At 35.7% G+C, this 17,887-nt stretch overlaps 2 protein-coding genes and 1 non-coding gene across 5 annotated transcripts in view; 2 read left to right on the top strand and 1 right to left on the bottom strand.

Moving 5' to 3' along the window:
- The window catches only part of LOC140673440 (uncharacterized), a 78,908-nt gene extending 70,838 nt beyond the window's left edge, over positions 1-8,070 (bottom strand). For both annotated transcript variants that reach the window (XM_072906429.1, XM_072906428.1), the window contains exon 1: positions 5,380-8,070. In XM_072906429.1, coding sequence (XP_072762530.1) covers positions 5,380-6,556 — 1,177 coding nt within the window. In that variant the 5' untranslated portion in view covers positions 6,557-8,070. The remainder of the gene's footprint in view (positions 1-5,379) is intronic.
- Positions 1-17,887, top strand: part of LOC140673443 (uncharacterized) — a 159,949-nt gene that overhangs the window by 80,346 nt on the left and 61,716 nt on the right. The window lies entirely within an intron of this gene.
- On the top strand, positions 11,206-11,278 carry Trnak-cuu (transfer RNA lysine (anticodon CUU)). The gene has a single exon. It is a non-coding gene; the product is annotated as a tRNA-Lys (tRNA).

Below are 17,887 nucleotides of genomic sequence, written 5' to 3'. Positions count from 1 at the left end.
AATGTAGCTCGACTAGTCAACCTTAAAGCGTCTATTAATTATTTAATACTTACATCTTTTTAAGTCAAATTCGAAAAAATGTCGTCGAAAAAATGCCTCGTTTCACGCTGTAGTAAAAAGAATTTTAAAAATTCAGAAGAATTATCTGTATTATTGTTTCGCATCTCTGTTGAGGATTCTTCGAGGTTTCAAGATAGTCGCCTCTAACCAGTTACACAATTCTTGTTTATAAATAATCTTATGCAAATATATGATATCATTTGGTCACATAATAATCTTTATGAATAAAAATATCGCGAATAACAAATTTTTAAATAATATCGCTCATTTATAATTATGATACGAAATACAAAAATAACAGAAGAGAAGAAAATGATATTATGTTGCAACATTCGTAAGGATACGCATACCATGTACAGTATGTAATGTCTAATTTCCTAATGACAGTGTAGAAGTTTATAATTTACATTAACAAACAGTTACCAGTCATTAGAAGCTCGTTAAGTCAGGCATTTCTTCTGTAGAGTTAAATCTCGGGTGCACTATGATACCCATAAACTTTATCAAAAGATTAAACTAATTTTAGAAGATGTTTCTTATTATTATATATTTTTAGGTAGACGTTGTTATATAAAAATTCGAATTAATTATAATATTTAAAAAACATTTTTTCCTAATCTTGTCCAAGTTTTATCTCTGCGCTTATTACGGTGTAATTTATTATATTAAATATTTATCGGAATTACAACATTATTCTTGTTATCATTCACAAAGTTTTGTGAATGAATCGAAAAAAATAATTACTATTTGCCAATGTGAGTCACGATCTTGCAAGAAATACATATTTCCGACTTTGCTTAATTATCCCGTCTTCTTCGATAATAACGTTATCTGAAGAACCGAATATCTTTGAAGCTTCCGTCATTATCAAATTTAAATGACAGATTTAGTGTTTTTCCTATGCTGCTTTCCTGTCTTCTTGATATTTGACAATCGTTATCGTTATTAGCAAAAGCTGAAATCGAGCGTTCAAGATGCCAGATAATAATAATTGTTCAATTAAATCATTTTTCTTCATCGAACTAAATTGAAGAGCTTTGCTTATATTTGTTTGCATTATTCGGAGGCTTTTATGCGCATTACTTGTTGCAATAAATTAGTTTAATTCTCCTAGGAATATATATATACATATATATATATAAACACTGCGCTACGTGCGAAATGATGTCTGTCGTATCACGTGCGCATTCCGCAGTGCTGCCGTAATCCGAAGTGTTGACGACGTCCGAATATCTTTGGAAGAACTTTTTTTCGGTTACTGAAAGTGAAGCAGTTAATTTCGAAACGTTTAAAGAGCGAGAGTATCATATATATATATTAATTAATATAGAATAAATTTTTTTCTTTCTCGAAGTAATTTATAAAATTTGATACTTGTACGTGAATTTTTAATACAATTCACGATAATGACTCTTTTCACCTCTACATTTACGTCTTATTTTTACGGTAGCGTGGAGTCTCTTAATAGGATTATTAAATTCTTAAATTTATTCATTGCTTTTTTCATAGTTTGAAGAAGATTCAAATGTAGAGAAACATGTTTTACAGTTATATATTACGTCACACATGTTTTCTGATCAACACATTTATTTTATATTATTTTAAAAAATTTTTCCTCATATATTTTTCAACAACAGTCGATGAATATTTATTCTTTGGTCAGTTATGTTTGCTCATTATTAATTGCAACGTATTACAAACATCGTTGTATTATCATCGAAAAATACATGTATGTACGCGAATCCATAAACGAGAAAATCGTCTGCTTGCTCGGTTCGCTCCGCGCGTCGACGATTATCCGATCGCGGATGCTATCGACATTCCTAGCTGAAGTCTCTCTTGGTAAGGAAGACGAACGAATCTAGAAACAAGATTCTACCGGTTGAATTCCTCGATGATTGTTCAGCCGGGGTGACGTAGCCTGATGTCGCGGCGCGATTGCACGGAATGTATAACTCCAATTATCCGGGGCTGAGATTAAAGTAGTTGTGTCATTACCATGGACGCTTCTCGTCATCGTCGTTGGGCATCACGTTTTGGGTGGCTTCCAAGCAACGATACGCGTTGTCTCGGTCACTTTAGGCGCAAGTATGTGCGTACTTACGCAGCGCACGCATTACGCAAAGAAAGTAATTAGGCGGTAAACAACGGACGTGTGACTGAACTAGACGGTTCATTGATATGCGGCGAATGACGCATGGGAACAGTGTCGGCGAAAAGGAATGGATGTCTATTAAGATAGCTTATATAGCGACCAAGCCTCCACCGGTTACGTGATTTATGTAAATGACGATTGTGCCGATCATGCGCGCGCCGGGGCGAATAATTAAGATGGACGAAAACATGTCTCGATGTCGTATTTATATACGTTCAATGCTCTTTAGCATTCCATTCAAAAACACGACGGATGCTATGTATCTGCATTTATTTCCTACAAATTCCGATGGTAATTTAAAAATTTTATTATTATAGTAATCGTAAATTAATTGTTATGATCGATAATTATAATTATGACAGATAGGTATTTGATTGGTGGATTGAAATATTTAATATCAGTTTCTGCAGTTCTATGGTTCTTTTTTTTCATCTTTTAAATTTTTAAATTTATAACGAACTATTTTGTTTTAAATAATAAATTATTTAAAAAAGATGTACCATTTTGCCACGCCCTGAGAAGTTACAGTTATCATAGCTCAGGCAAACGCTAAACATGATTAATGATATACATATGTGACAGTTTCATTATTGTAATATCAATTCAACGAAAATAATTGATTATTGTATATTGTATTTTATCACATGAAACATCATGTAGTAATATGTTTGATTATTTATATATTTATTATTATGCGTTATAAAATTTACAACATGGAATAATAATTTCTACAAAACTATTTAAAACATGACATTACTTTTACGTTAGTTATACGAAATTAAATTAGTGTTATTATTGATTACTAACAATATGTAATAACGTAATTAATTATTAAAATAAAAATCCGCTTGAAGAATAATATTTATCTTACTTTAGATATTTTTTTCTTTTTTCGAAATTTGAATATGTGTATGTAATAAATTCATAGTTTATAATATGTGTATATAACTCTTTTATGTTTTGCTTACTATGTCAAATATAATCTATAATTTTTTTAATTAATTGCGAGTATAATAATGTAATTTATTATCATTGTACTGTAAACGGAAAACTTTAAGTAGGCTGACAGTTCTATTAAAGTTTTCCTATTAACAAAACTTTACTCAAGTTTACAGCTAAACTTTAGGTAGTTTTGAGTTACACATATTCTCTTCCTTAAGCCAATTTCATTCTGTATGTACATACACATGAATAACCAAATGAGTAAACAAATGCGCGAGATTGCAAATAGGATGGCATTTCTTAGCAATTAAACGAGCAAAGTTTCAGCAAAGGTCAGTGTGATCTAGTTACGAGAACGGTATTCTTAGATCGTCTGTCTTCTCGATCTAGTCGTACAGTAGAACTCCGTTTCGTCAGTATTTTTTTTTCAATACTTTTTTAAATACTTTTAATATTGAAATAGCTTCAATCGATTTAATTAAGATTGATTTAGTCTATATTTTAATCGATTTTATGTTAAAATCTTTGTATAATAGAAAAATAAAAAAAAAAGGAGAAAACTATACTGTCACAATACATATTTAATGTTTTTTTTAATCAGAGATAAAATAGAGTATCATTTAAACTGTTTGATAAATATATTTATAATTTTTATCATGTTAGACAGAGATCATTTATCTGAAACGAATTAAGGCGCATCAAATTGAATTTGTTCAGTTATTCACACAGTATTACTTTTATATATATATATATATATATATGAGATTGAGATAGCCATACAGCATTATCGGTTTCATTTTTCGAAACAAAAATGAATGGTTCGTTTTTTTTTATCAGGTAGACAGTTTAGAAATATTAAATATCAATTAAGTTCTAGTAAAACAGCAGCCGACAGGAGATTAATTTCTCGGCAGCTGATTTTGTAGAATTTTCGGAAATCTGAATGTTGACTGTTTTGAAAGACATAATAAATGATCAGATAAAGTCATCGTGTAGTGATAATTAAAAACGCCGATGAAAAATCTAATGACTCCTAGCAAATTATGTCGAAGGACCTCTCAATATTGGATGAATATAGCCACACTGGGTATATCGTATATAAAATTAGCATCGAATAGACAGCCCGACGCAGTCCAAGGATAATGTTTGATTACACATTCATTAATCAGAGACGGCACGAGTCTCTTAAACAATAGTCTAAACAAAAAATGTTATACCCGTTAAAGAACCGACGCGGTTTTAGAAAAATCTATTGCAGGTGTCGAGTCTAATTTGAGAAGTTTGGATCAAAATAAAAAGAAAAAAAGAAAGAGAGAGAGAGAGAGAGAGAGAGAGAGAGAGAGAGAGAGAGAGAGAGAGAGAGAGAGAGAAAGAGAGAGAGATTCGACTGTTTTTGCTGTCATATGTATCGTTGATTAATCTACAAAAGTATAACAAGGTGAAGGAGAGACATCGTTTAAAATATTTTAAAATATATTATTGCAATTTATAATATAAATTATTCATTAGTTTGATATAAATCAATACCAGTTTGACTTGAAATAAATTCGAAGTAAAACCAGCTTCTTGTTTACGATTACAATAATTTGTACACAAAATTTGTAAAAATAAATCAACTTAATTTAAGATTATATATATTACGATATACAATATAATAAATTATAGATATCTTTTTATCATGAATTATAGACTGTTTAACGTGACGTTTGAAATTTTAAATCAAGAATAAAGCGGATGTTGCGAGATGGCGATTAATATTTTCGACTTTTTTTAATGTAAAATAATGTTTATTTGATACATTTAACAATAGACAATGTCAGCTGCGATCAGTTGATTATTTAAACGTTTGTTCGCCAATTCGTCTTAAACGACAATATTAAATGTTCAAAATTGAATTTATGAAAATATAACACGAATAATTTAATTAGAATAAATCTTTTTCTTTCTCTCTCTCTTTCTCTCTTTCGTGACATAATGCCGATTAATTTTTAACTTCATAACATAATTATATCTTAATACTTTTGTCAAAGTTTTAATTTTTGCTCTTAAAATCGATAAAGATATTCAATTCTTTATATTATTCAAATGTGAATTACAGTACATTAATGTACTTAATTAATGTACTGTGATTTAAACTGATGACCTTAGGAAATAGATTTTTTAGTCTATATTATTCAACGATCGATTAGTTATTTAACGAGATAGCATAAGAAAATACTCACTGTAATCGGAGGTATCGCCATTGGAGCCATTCACGGTGCCGTCCGGTAGGATTTGCAGGTGACGATTCTTAATATACATCTGTATCTTTCGCGACGCTCCGGTGATGTGCGAGAGATTTGCCGATCTTTCGGCGCGGATTCCCGCGTCGCCGGTCAGATCGATCGACCCTGCACTCACTGCACCAATAATCGCGCCGATCCCCAGAACACTCGCGGTTGGTCTCGCACTGAACTTAATCACACCCGACGAGCCGAGTCCGCATCGCCCGAAGGCGACGAGGAAGAGAAGAAAGGCCAGTTGAAGGAACGAGCGGACGCGATACGCGCGCCTGTTTCTGATCCTCTTCCTGTCCTGGCCGATCTTTCCGGTCCGCTCCTTCTCTCGCTTCTCTGAGCGTTCATCGCATTGTTCCGAAACGCGATTTGATCGCGCCTTCGCGTCCGGTCGTGTGTCGTTAAATTGCTCGCCGAAAAATCCCTCAACATCCTGAAAATCATCCTCCAAGTATCGCGAATGGTGACTAGAGAGAAAAGAATTTTCTTCCGTTATCTTCGTCCTTCTCAGATAATCGATCGTAATTCTGTCCCGATAATGATACGTATCGAGATTCTTTCTATCGCAAACCGCCGGCTGTAGTCTCGTCTGGGATCGATCCTGGAGACTTCGACGCCCTGCGATCGAGTCGGCTATCGGGAGGTCAGATTGTTCCGTCTCGACGTCGCGTAGCCGCGATTCCACTCGCTCTTTTTCCTCGCTCTCCTGTGACTTCCACGTGACCGGGAGATGCTCGCAGGCATTTTCGATTACGCGCGGAGATTCCTTCGACGCGAGATACCCTAGGAGTCCGTTTTCTCTTCGTCTTCGACGCGGCGGCTGCGCCTGTGTGCGATCCCTTGCTGGCAGGATCGTTTCTTCCTGGTTGCCGATTCTCGGAATCCTCGCGGATGAATTGAGCACGAAGAGTGACTTCCCATTACGGTAATCCGACGTCGGCTGCGCTTCCCTCGCGTGAATTTTTATTCGTTGTCGCCAATCTTTCAGGGCTCTTCTTCTCGATTCCTCAGTCTTCGCAAGTCTCGCGAAAATCGATACGTGAATCGGCGTCGCAGTCGGGCGGTCGGCACGGGAATCACAGTGCAGCACCCAATGCCCGCCTGTGTCAACCTCAGCGGGCATGACGGTCTCATCCGACACTTCTTTCTTTGCTCTTCTCCTTCTTAGCCACGTTGTAATCCTTTAGGATCCTGTAGGATTTATCACTGATCGTCGCACTTTCGCACCTCTTTTATTCTCTTCGCGATTTCGCCCTCGCTTTTCTCCACCGGTGCTCCGAGATCGTCGTCTTCGACGATCACTTGTTTTTCTTAATACGGTATCGATGAAGGCACGCGCGCTGTCAGCTGGCATCACAGCCGATTTCCAATCACTTCTGTCCTCTGAAGACGGTGCCTCGGAGAGACGTGGACCGCGAAGAATGAAGGATCCGGCTGTCGGCTTGTTCTTACCGTCCATTCACCGTTGTCGCGTTTTCGGCACTTTTGCATTATTGCGGTTATCGCTGGTCGCACGTTAGTAATAATGTCACGTCGCGATTCTAGCCGGCAATCCAGCTGATCGTCAGATCCCGGAAAGAATCTATTGTAGAATCGCAGAATGACATCAGGTCGACGGTTCTAACTCGTGCGTTTTACGATGGATAAAAGTAGAACATATTTTTCATTTCCATTGAGAATATATCTCTAAGGATACTCGATACATTGCGAATGATCCTGCTAGTGAATTGATCCGATCGGCTTTCGACGACGATGATCGGATGAGCGTGGCCGATCTTCTTTTAAATGGTTTTGTCGCGGTATGCAGGTTGACGTTACCGGTTACTTCCGATGACCTCGCTCGGTCTTCGTCTTCTCTTCGTTCTTTCTTTCTCCGCGTTGCTATTAATTGGCGAGGGTCGGCACACGTTACCTCGCACCGCCTTAATGGGCTTCTTTCTCTCTTTCCCTTTTTTTCACCGCCGGATCCTTTCTGCTGATTTGTCTCACCGATTTCCGATTTCCGTTTTTCCAGATCTCGTATACCCTTTCGAAATCGCAATCACGTACGGAACAATCTTCTCGCAAAAGATCGGCGCTAGTGAATCTCCGTCTAACGTACTAACATTGCTTCACGATTAATTATCACCATTCGCAAAAAGAACATAAGCCCTCTTCCTCTCTTAAGCGACATTTTACATTAAAATACTCCTGTCGCAAACTTCCACCAATTCACACGACAACAAGGGGATAAAAATCGAAATTAATATGTAAAACCGATCACGTGCTCCGACAAACATCCTTGAAAATACTCGGAAAATATTGTAAAATTATCAACGAAATAAACCGCTTGCTACCGATCTTTTCCAGTTTCCGAGGGAGGTACGAGTGACAATCTCACGTTGGCGCGAGGTAGTACCGGGAGCCGGGCCGCCGGACCACGCGTATCACGCACGCAATTGTCACACGGGGGTCGCGGCCGCGCGCGCGCGCGGGGTTATCTCGCAGGGTCGGATGATGCCGGTGCGGCGTCCGAGAAACTACTGAACGAGTGCCGCGGTTCTCTTCCCCGGCTCGTCGGGTTCAGGCACGCTCCTCGGTTCGCTCTCGTAGAGAGACCGAACCGGCGCGGCGGCGGCAACGGCGGCGGCCCGGCGGCCCGGCGGCGGCGGCGGCGGCGGCGGCGGCGGCGGTGGCGACGACGGCGGTGGAGGCAGCAGCCGAGAGTGAAACCACCAACACTATACTAGCAGTGGGACATACGACTCGGCTGGCTCTACTCACACGTGCCCGTCGTAGCAGCATCCGTTCCATCCCATCCCGCGCTCGTCGGCTGAAAGAGCCGGCCGGTTAGTTAGTAGCTGTCGTTAGTAGCTGTCACTATCATCGTCGTGGTCGTGGTCCTGGTCCTGGACGTCGTCGTCATCGTCGTTTCATTTGGTTTGGTTTGGTTTTGCCGCGTCAAGATCGTCGTCCCGTTCCGCTTGGTATCGTCGTGTCGCTGCTTATCCCGCTTCCGTCCCATTCCACGGCGGCACACAGCACGCGACAGATCTGGACGCTCGCTCTCTGGACGTATGTTCGCTACCGCGCCAGCATCATCGCCACCACCACTACCACCACCACCACCACCACCACCACGCGCCGCAGCTTTTTCTATCCCCTCTTCTTCTCTCACGAGCTGCTGGACAGAATCTCTTCTTCTTCTTCTTCTTCTTCTTCTGCGTTAAAAGACTTATCCCTATCTCTGTCTTATTCTTATTCTTCTTCTTCCTGGCAGCTCGCTTGTCCCGGCTTCTTCTCTCGTCCGTCTTCCTCCTCCTCTTTCACTTTACTCTGCTCTTTTCTCTTCGACCGCGGATCGTTTTTTAATCCGTCTGATCTATCCCAGGTCTATCAGAGTAACGTGAACAGCGTGTTCTCTATTTCTCCATATACAAATTACGGAACAGGAGAGCGATCGGGGCCTCTTCGTCTACTATTGCGGCAAGAAAAGAACGATTTAGCGACAAGAGCCGTGAAGAACGCGCACGAATATCTATAAATCTTAAAAAGTAAACAGCGCCCGCGTTAGAATTTTCCGCTGTTTCTTCTTAATAAATACTCTCTTCTTTTTTCTCTTTCTGCCGTCTCTTTTCACCGTGTTCTCCTTTTAAATGGATAATTTTTGACGTTTCTTTTACTCCAACCGGCATGCATGCAACAATGCGGTCGAATGCTGTTGCTGTCATTACTCATTTCCTTCAGCTGCTTCTTCCCATTCTCTCTTATTCGGAAATCGCCCGGATTAAACAGTACGCCTGATGTTTCTGCAAATATAAAGGTGATCATTATTTTCAATTAAAATTAAAGTTAATGGCCTTTTTCGCATAACTTTAACTAACAAATAAATTTAAAACGTTCAATTAAATCGCTTCGCGTAAAAACATACGCGCGATCGATTGATCGATCGACCGATCGACCGACGCGAGTGAATTCTTCCTTCACTTTGAGGAAACTTGTCAGCGCACTCCAGAAGTGGAAATGCCCGCTTCTTATGCGCGCTTCTCTACTATGTCTGAAGATAATGGAGAAATACCTCTTGCTGTGCGACCAACATATTTCGGATATCTGCGTCTTCCACTTTTATAGCTACGCGTGATATTGCCGGGCGTATCATGTACGTGAGAGAAGACGCGAGTACAGGATGTAAATCAGAATGACCGGACGTGATTTCATAGATGAGATTCACGATTTAGTTAGAATAAAAGTTTTTTCGATAAAAGAATGGCGATAAGGTTTCACGTAATGTTACATTTACAAAAGTTTATCTATTTACATTTTCGATAAAAAATTTCTAATAATCTTAAAACTATTGAGATAAGAGACTTTATTTATTAATTCATTCCGCTCATATTCGGTGTATCTGAGATATCTCGAAAGACAACATATTTGTTTTCTATTGTATAAAAAGAAAGAATTTTCTGTTCTAGTAATCTGATTAGATTATGCAATTACTCATCACTTTACTATTTAATTATCTTTAAAGTTATTCTTATAAATACAAGATATGAAAAGAATTCAGATAGGAAAAATGAAATAAATGAGACCTATAAATAATCTACGACAGAGAATTTTTTAATTTATTGAACATTAAAACACATTAACATTTTTAGTCTCTACTTGACATTTTTACATCGACGCACAACCGTTTTTAACGTTACTTAATTTGAAGCATATTTTTTCAAGATTGGAATAAAACAGAGAAAATAAAAGTACAGGAATAACAGTAAACATAAATAAAAGAATCTTATTTATTTTTTGCTTTTCTTTAATTTTCATCAGGTCACTCCTACAACAGAATTTTAAACTATTTAATTAGAGAATATCTATTTAGAAAAAAAAATTTCTTTTGTAAAAATTTTTAAAAGAAAAATGTTCCCGGGTTCTTTGTATTGATCTGCTAGGAAAAATCGCTTTTTATAGAATTTTATAGCAAATACGTTTATTATATAGAGCGATGAAAGTGAATATTTATTAAATTGCAGTTTATGTGTCAAATAAAATTGAGTCGTGTAAATCTTTTTACATAATATATGCATAATAGCGAGAATTGAATGTTATATCAAACAGCAATAGCATATTTTTTGACGTTCTCTTAATAAATATTAATGATCGCTCTCTAGAAAGTCATTGATCGCAGCTGCGCAAATACCAATGAAAGCTAGTCTGGATGCTGTGCGGGGGAGAAGAGAGATAGGTAAATGAAATGGAAGGATAAGTGAAATGTAGTGCAATAAATTTGTTTATTTAATCTCAGACAGAGCTAAGGACAGACACGCGTTATTCTCAAAATTATATTAAGATGTACGAACAAAATACTTCCGCGTATAAATTATATTGAGAAATAAAATACAATAATTTTCAAGTAGATTTTATTCTAATAAAATTTTTAATTGTAGCTCAGTTATGAAAATTTAATATTGAGAATTTAAAACTTATTAGAAAAAATAGCGCCTAAATCAATAAATTTCTTTTACAAAAAAATCAACTCGTCAACTCTACAAAGTATTAGATATATATTATTAATTTATTGATATATGAATTGAAATATTTTAATAACAATTTTACAGATAAGTCAATCAGGCTCTTTCATATACATTTAAAATATAATAACTAGATTTTGATACAAGTAAGACTTGATTATTTATCTTAAATTTATTTTTAATATTTTCCATTAATATTTAAATTGTAAATACATAAAATTTTTAATTTTTTAATTAATAATCTTGCTTTCACAAGCAGGTATAACAAGCCCGGCTAGCTCAGTCGGTAGAGCATGAGACTCTTAATCTCAGGGTCGTGGGTTCGAGCCCCACGTTGGGCGAATTACTTTTGCTTTTGAGTTCTATCTACATAGGGTGTTTTCCATTTAGTGAAACTAGTCGATACAAGTGTCAGTCCATCTTTGTTTCACGGATAGACAAAAGATAGAATGACGCTTGTTTGTCAACTTGTATTACTAACAAATGAAAAGCACCCATACAAGTTTAAAAGCTGTATCACTTAATCCGAGAAGGTAGACAAAAGTTTTCCACGATTTACATGCACTAATACACACAGTTTAACTATATTATTTTATAAAGATTAGATATCTTTTCTACAACATTGTTTGTATACATAACAATAATCTTTAATTAATTTGGAGTTGACTTTTTTATCAAAGAAATCTGATTTAGGCATTATTTTTTCTAATAAATTTTAAATTCTCAATATTAAATTTTCATAATTGAGCTACAATTATAAAATCTACTATATATAATATAGCAATTAAATATAGAATAGAATTATTATAATTATCTATAATTATCAGGAAGAGATGTCTCTTATCGAACATATTTATTTTTACATCCGTTTTTTTATCTTGAGACTAAAGACTCAAAACATCGAAATATCATGACTGATTTACATAGAACGCAATTACGCAGCAAAATTATTATGGTTCACTAATATCCGAAAAATCGTGCTGTAAAATAATGCTACAGATATCATAGATCATATTTGTAACAGAGAGTAATCTCTTGTATTATTTCATAAATTCAATTTATCACTTTAACATTATATAATATTTTAACATGAATAATACGATTAAATAAAGAAAAGATATATAAATACAGATTATATAAATTAAATATAATCAATTATAATGCAGTTTTTGATAAGAAACAAATGTATCGCTTCTAATGATTCATTTATCTCACAAATATCTTCCTAAAAAATTTGCAATGCATCGAAAGTGCACGAGAATCGATCGCTAAGATTTTTCCGAGATGTAGAATATATATGTAGAATATATATGTATTCTATGTCTATGTGTCGCGTATTCCTTTGACAGATCATCGTTCCATACGAACCATGATTGCTTAATTGGAGGGCGTCATTGCTTTTGTATTTATAACGAGCCCGAGGGTTTCTCATGGGATGATATAATCATCGGCGCTAACGGATATTTGAATACAAGGGCATGATCAGACCGCAGCAGCAAAAGAATAAGTCACGAGGAGGGCAGACAAATGCAATGGCGTGATACTCAATTTATACAAATAAAATGTCAATACGCAATTGGTAGAACTAACAATAGTTGGTTGATTAAAATTAAGTTTCACTTGTAAAAATATCCTTTGGTTTTAATCGTTATATATATATGAAATATGCTTGAACAATTAGAAAAAAATAATGAGTATAAAGAAAAGTTTATAATTCAAGAATAGTTAAGAAATATATATACGAGATTTTACAATATATTCTATTTAAATATATAAAAAATGTAATTTTTAATTTATAATTTCAAATTTGATAAATTTAATTTTAAGTGAATTCTTGTGACATTAGTCGAGAGGTAGGCAGTTTTTGTAAAAGTGCTGTACACACAGGTACAGCTATAAGCCTTTACAAAGTGATCAAATTTTATGAGAGTGTTAAGTGTTAATTAAATCTCGTCCACAGTTTTCGCACACTCGTTTTTCCGGCGAGGATAATTCAGTGACGTTCGCGAGGGCTTCTGCGCCAATGAAGAGTGCCGGGATTTTATAGTTTAATAATAGAGCGGTGCGCGAGTATAGAGAGTGTTTGCTTATCGCATCCCTGATTTCCAACCGAAGACACGATGCCGTCGTATACGGCTTATAAGAGAGAACGAGCGAGTTGAGGAAGAGGTAGGGAATATGATAAAAGAGGAGAGCAAGGGCGAAATAAGATGCAAGAAAAAGAAGATATCGTTGTGTGTGTGTGTGTGTGTGCGCGCAGCGAACGGAGGCGATGGGGTGGGTGTTCCACCTCATCCCCCGGATGTGAATAATCGAAGGATAATTTGAGCCGGCGGGCATCTCATCACGTATTTCGTACGTTTACTGTGGGTATGCCATGTTTCGTTATAATCGATAGCTTAGAGTTAGAGAGGCCTACGATATTTTTATTAACATTTTTCAATGTCGACACAATATCCTTGTAAATAAACAACATTAAAAATTCCATGAGATATTTTTATATCTTTGAGATAATTATACACTGTATTTCTAAATATATTCGTAATTCTAAATATATCGTATATATAAAAATCTAATTTAACACGGCATAATGTCGCAATTAAGATATAAATAAGAAAATATAGTTAATAAATATAAGATATAAAATATTGTAAAATGTGACAATTTATATAGATTTTTAAAATTATGGACTCATATCTTATTATTTTTTAATCAAAAGAAGCGAATATACTGTGTGAAATTTCATAATTAAATGGCGATGTGTGTATAACTTGATAATATTCAATGAAATGTATACGCTAATAAATCTCTTTTTCAGCATTTATAATTAGGACTTCTTTTCACAAGATAAAGATAAATGAAGTAACGACGGACATAGCTGGCAATAAAATTTGCTTAATGTAATGCATATGCATATTAATATCGACACCCGTAGATACTCGTATACATATTAATATGTATATTTATGCACAAAATTGCGAATTATTAAGTGAGAATTTTAATAATTATGTCAGTTTTTTAATTAGATAGATTTTTTTAAACTTTTCATAATAAATATTTATTTAAAAAACTAAAAATAATGTTGAAAAAATATTAATCAAATAATCTGAATAATTATACATATTTCGATTAAATTAGGTTAAATTATATTAAAGTATAATTCGTGGATTTCTCATTAATATAAAAATATTTTTTGAATTTTGAAGAAATTTCACATTTCTAATATAATAGTAGTAATAATCTCGCTTTCATAAATTGATATGAATTATCGTTAATCACATACTATCAAATATCAAACATTAAGCATACCAGACATTGTTTCCGAATAAGTGTTGTTATTGATTGAAAATCCTGGTTAAGCGAGGAAGACAAGCAGGGCGCAATCCGAGAAAGATAAAAAGAGGCGCCCTTCGTGAACGGTTGCCGAGGGCCCCTTGCCATAAATGGTTAAAAGGGCCTTCGTATAGACGTAGAATACTACATAAGGGTAAGCGTATCTACGTACGAGCGAAGTGGATGAGCGTAATTCAATGTGCTCCAGGCGCGATTTTTATTTCTATTCGCTCGTAATAAACGATTATCGTAATAACAGTGATTACGCGGTCGGTTCACCTGCGCGACTTTGAAGTCGGAACGGGGCATGCATGCCCGAGTAAGAAGATTAACCCCTTAACTGATTATCCTCGCCCGATTTTTTTGATAAGGGACCGTCGGCCCCGTTTCCTCCACGTAAGGCAAATATCCTGGCACAATTTAAACGATCCAATGTTTTACGATCCATATTTTTCATTCACATGTCTTTAGATACATTTCAGTACCTTTGGAAAAAGAAAAGTAATTTAATAAAATTTTGTTATATGAAATAATATATTTTTTACTTATTATCCAAATAAGTTAATTTGCTGGAAATTTGATAAATTGGTGCGTGCACAGAAAATCTACGCTTGAATATTTTATTGTTTAAAATATAGTAGCATATTTATAAGTCTTTATCAAAATCTCTATTTGCAATTAACTCAAGCGAACCGGTTTGGGTGATACATATTATTATTATATTTATACATCCTTGTGAAAGGTTTTTTGATCTTTTCTCTGAGTGTCACTTATGCTTTCGTTTTTTTGCCGATTTACGTGTCAAAAGCCTCTAGAGAAATCAATTTATTATCTGCTCATATAGGAAGTTTTTTCGCATCGAATTTGCGTATCTCTAAAAATAAAAATTATAAAACGAAGATGATAGGCGGCTTCTTATTATTGGCTGAGATAAGATTTATGAAATTTTAAACGTGTTCTGCGATCAAAACACTGGCAATTAATCTAGAAAAGGGAAAAAGGAAGTTTGAGACAACTTAGTACATAGTGTGAAAAAAACGAAAAGTAAAATAGCAAAACAATAGATAAAAAAAAAAATTGTCTCACGAATTATGCAATAATGATTCATGCAGATTTTTCTGCAAATTTTACAGTTGTAATGGCTGCGTACAAGAGAGACACATTTAGAGAAATAATTTTCCGTCGAGACGACTCTCTCTTATGGCTCTTTCGTGCCGTTCGATTATTTATGATCACTTTAGGTAATTATGCCGATCCTGTGTACAATCTCCAATTTATCTTCAGTTTCCTTTTCACACGGTATCTATTTTTCATTCCGAAATAAAGCTATTAATAGTTGAGATCACGCATCTCTGTAGATCAATGCTTTATGGTTACCGATTCTTAATTATGGTCATTATAATAGGAAGGTTTCGTGTCTCCGTACGATATACGTGATTGTAATGCTACTTGGAAATCATTTCAGAATAATCAAACGCCCTTAGCATGAATTTATTTTGAATATTTTTTTCACGTGTTTCTTTTTTCGTAAGTTTGTTGCAATACGTTTCCGAAAAATATTTAATATACAAATATACATGATATCAATATTTTCTAACAAAGAATATGTTACAATATATGTTACAATATATCACATAATATTTTTGGAAATCTACTTTGCGCGTAAAAAGAGAAAAATCACAAAATTTTTATTTTAATTGTATTTTATTTTTTAGTTAATTTTTTCGATAGATATTTGATATGTTTCAGATACGTAAAAAGGATTTTAGGAAACGTGCCACGTGTCAGTCGTTTTTACGAGCGCCACAAAGTTAATTTGATTACATTCAACCTTATACAGTGTTTATACTGTTACGCTCGAGCCGATTTTATTGAATAGAATTAGAGTGTCATAAAAAAGCAAGTTGTCGCGCGCCTTTGGAAAGAATCTAAAAGGGGTGGCTCGGTTCGGTTCTATACTACCCGAGTTCTCGAGTCCCCAGGAAGCTCGGATACCCGCGTCCCATAAACGCCACACAGGTCGAAAATCAGATATTGTCCGGTTCTCGGTTTCCCTCGCGACCTATGATGGATGAAACCGATCGGTCAATCGGGTTGACCGGCTAACACTGCGTCGCTATAACCGCGGGTGGCGCAAGATTTTCCGAATTAGCTTTTCGGAATTTAAATTATATATCGTTAGTGCTTCTCGTTTTATTCGAATCAACTAGATAACGTGCAGTTTTAAAAATCGCACGATAAATTTTTATAGCGTTTGACATATGCGGATAAAATTCAGAATTTTTTGCACGAATAAATTTGTATCTTTTAAATATTTTTCGAATCTTTAATAATAAATATTATAATAAATTCAATGCTATATTATATAATTAAACATTTTTAAGAATTCTTTTATTCGCAGCTTAGTCACACACGACTTTCTCCAGATTAATATCAAAAAAATTCCGTTTGCCGATGTTTGAATCTTGACAAAAATGTCGTGTTTCGCGTCGGATAAGATCAGTTTTTCTCATCTCAAAATCTGGAAGAATATCACCCCAGTCGTTTCTAAATGCGGTTCAATTCGGCATTCCGGGATAGGGTATAGAATTTCCCAGGATAAAAGGGTATTGGAACTGTCGCCAAAGGGGAGAGACAGGAGTGATGTTACGAGCTCAGGGTAAGCTACGTAATGTATAAAAATGAAGGGATACAGTATAAGTGCTTTTTATTTCTTACTCGAGCAAGTTACAAACGAGAATTGAACTGGGTTTAGAGAGATATTCTTTCAGCATGCTAAGCAGGTATATCATTAATAGCAAACGTTAATCAAAGAGGTTCGAGGAACCGTTCTTTGAAAAAAGGAGTAAAATTGAAGGAATGCAAAGCTCAAAAAAAAAAAAAAAAAAAAAAAAAGAAAAAGGTAACAGAGATAACGTATGACGCATCGGACTTTAGTCGAGGGTCGAAAGTGGGAAAAAGAGGGTCAGGCAAAAAGTTTATGTAAAGTTTAGTTAGAATCTGGGACGAGACACAATTAAGGTTTATAGAGGAAACTGTAAAAATCTAAGATATAGGTTGCGCCACGAAGAAACAATTCCCGTACCAACCCCTTCGTCCGTGATTAATGTATGCAAAGATAGCGCGTTTGGGACCGAGCTCACGTATTAGTTTTAGGAAGAGAGATGGACGAGGACGAGAGAAAGAGAGAGAAAGAGGTCGAAGGAGAGAGGAGAAAATAAAACGCTCACACCCGATCCGCTCATTATAAATGCCCCTGTGTGTCCTATTGTCAAGGCGCGCTAGGTGTGCTTCTTGGGTATCTGTAAACTCTTTTCGGGGAAAGATTGCAGGGAAACGGAGGGGGGGGGGGGAAAGAGAAAGACATGGCACGTAGTAAACCGTGGGGCGTCTCACGATGTGCATCGGGCCCGATTTTTCGAGTCGGACGGTAGATGCAGTTCGCCGATAAGGTTCATGTACACCGATTTCTCGGCTCAACGCTCGTAAGTCCGCGCGTTTACTGGCATAATCTCTGTAACAGGTAATCGAACGATCTACCTTTGATTGAGTTCAGAACTGAACAGTATATTTAACACGGTTAGCGTTAAATATATGATACGCAATAAAAATACCTC

This window comes from Anoplolepis gracilipes, chromosome 14 (genome assembly GCF_047496725.1).
Source record: "Anoplolepis gracilipes chromosome 14, ASM4749672v1, whole genome shotgun sequence".
In the NCBI taxonomy this organism is placed as follows: Eukaryota; Metazoa; Arthropoda; class Insecta; order Hymenoptera; family Formicidae; genus Anoplolepis; species Anoplolepis gracilipes.
Note: the sequence above shows the minus strand (reverse complement) of the source record. Positions and strands in the feature narration are given on the sequence as shown.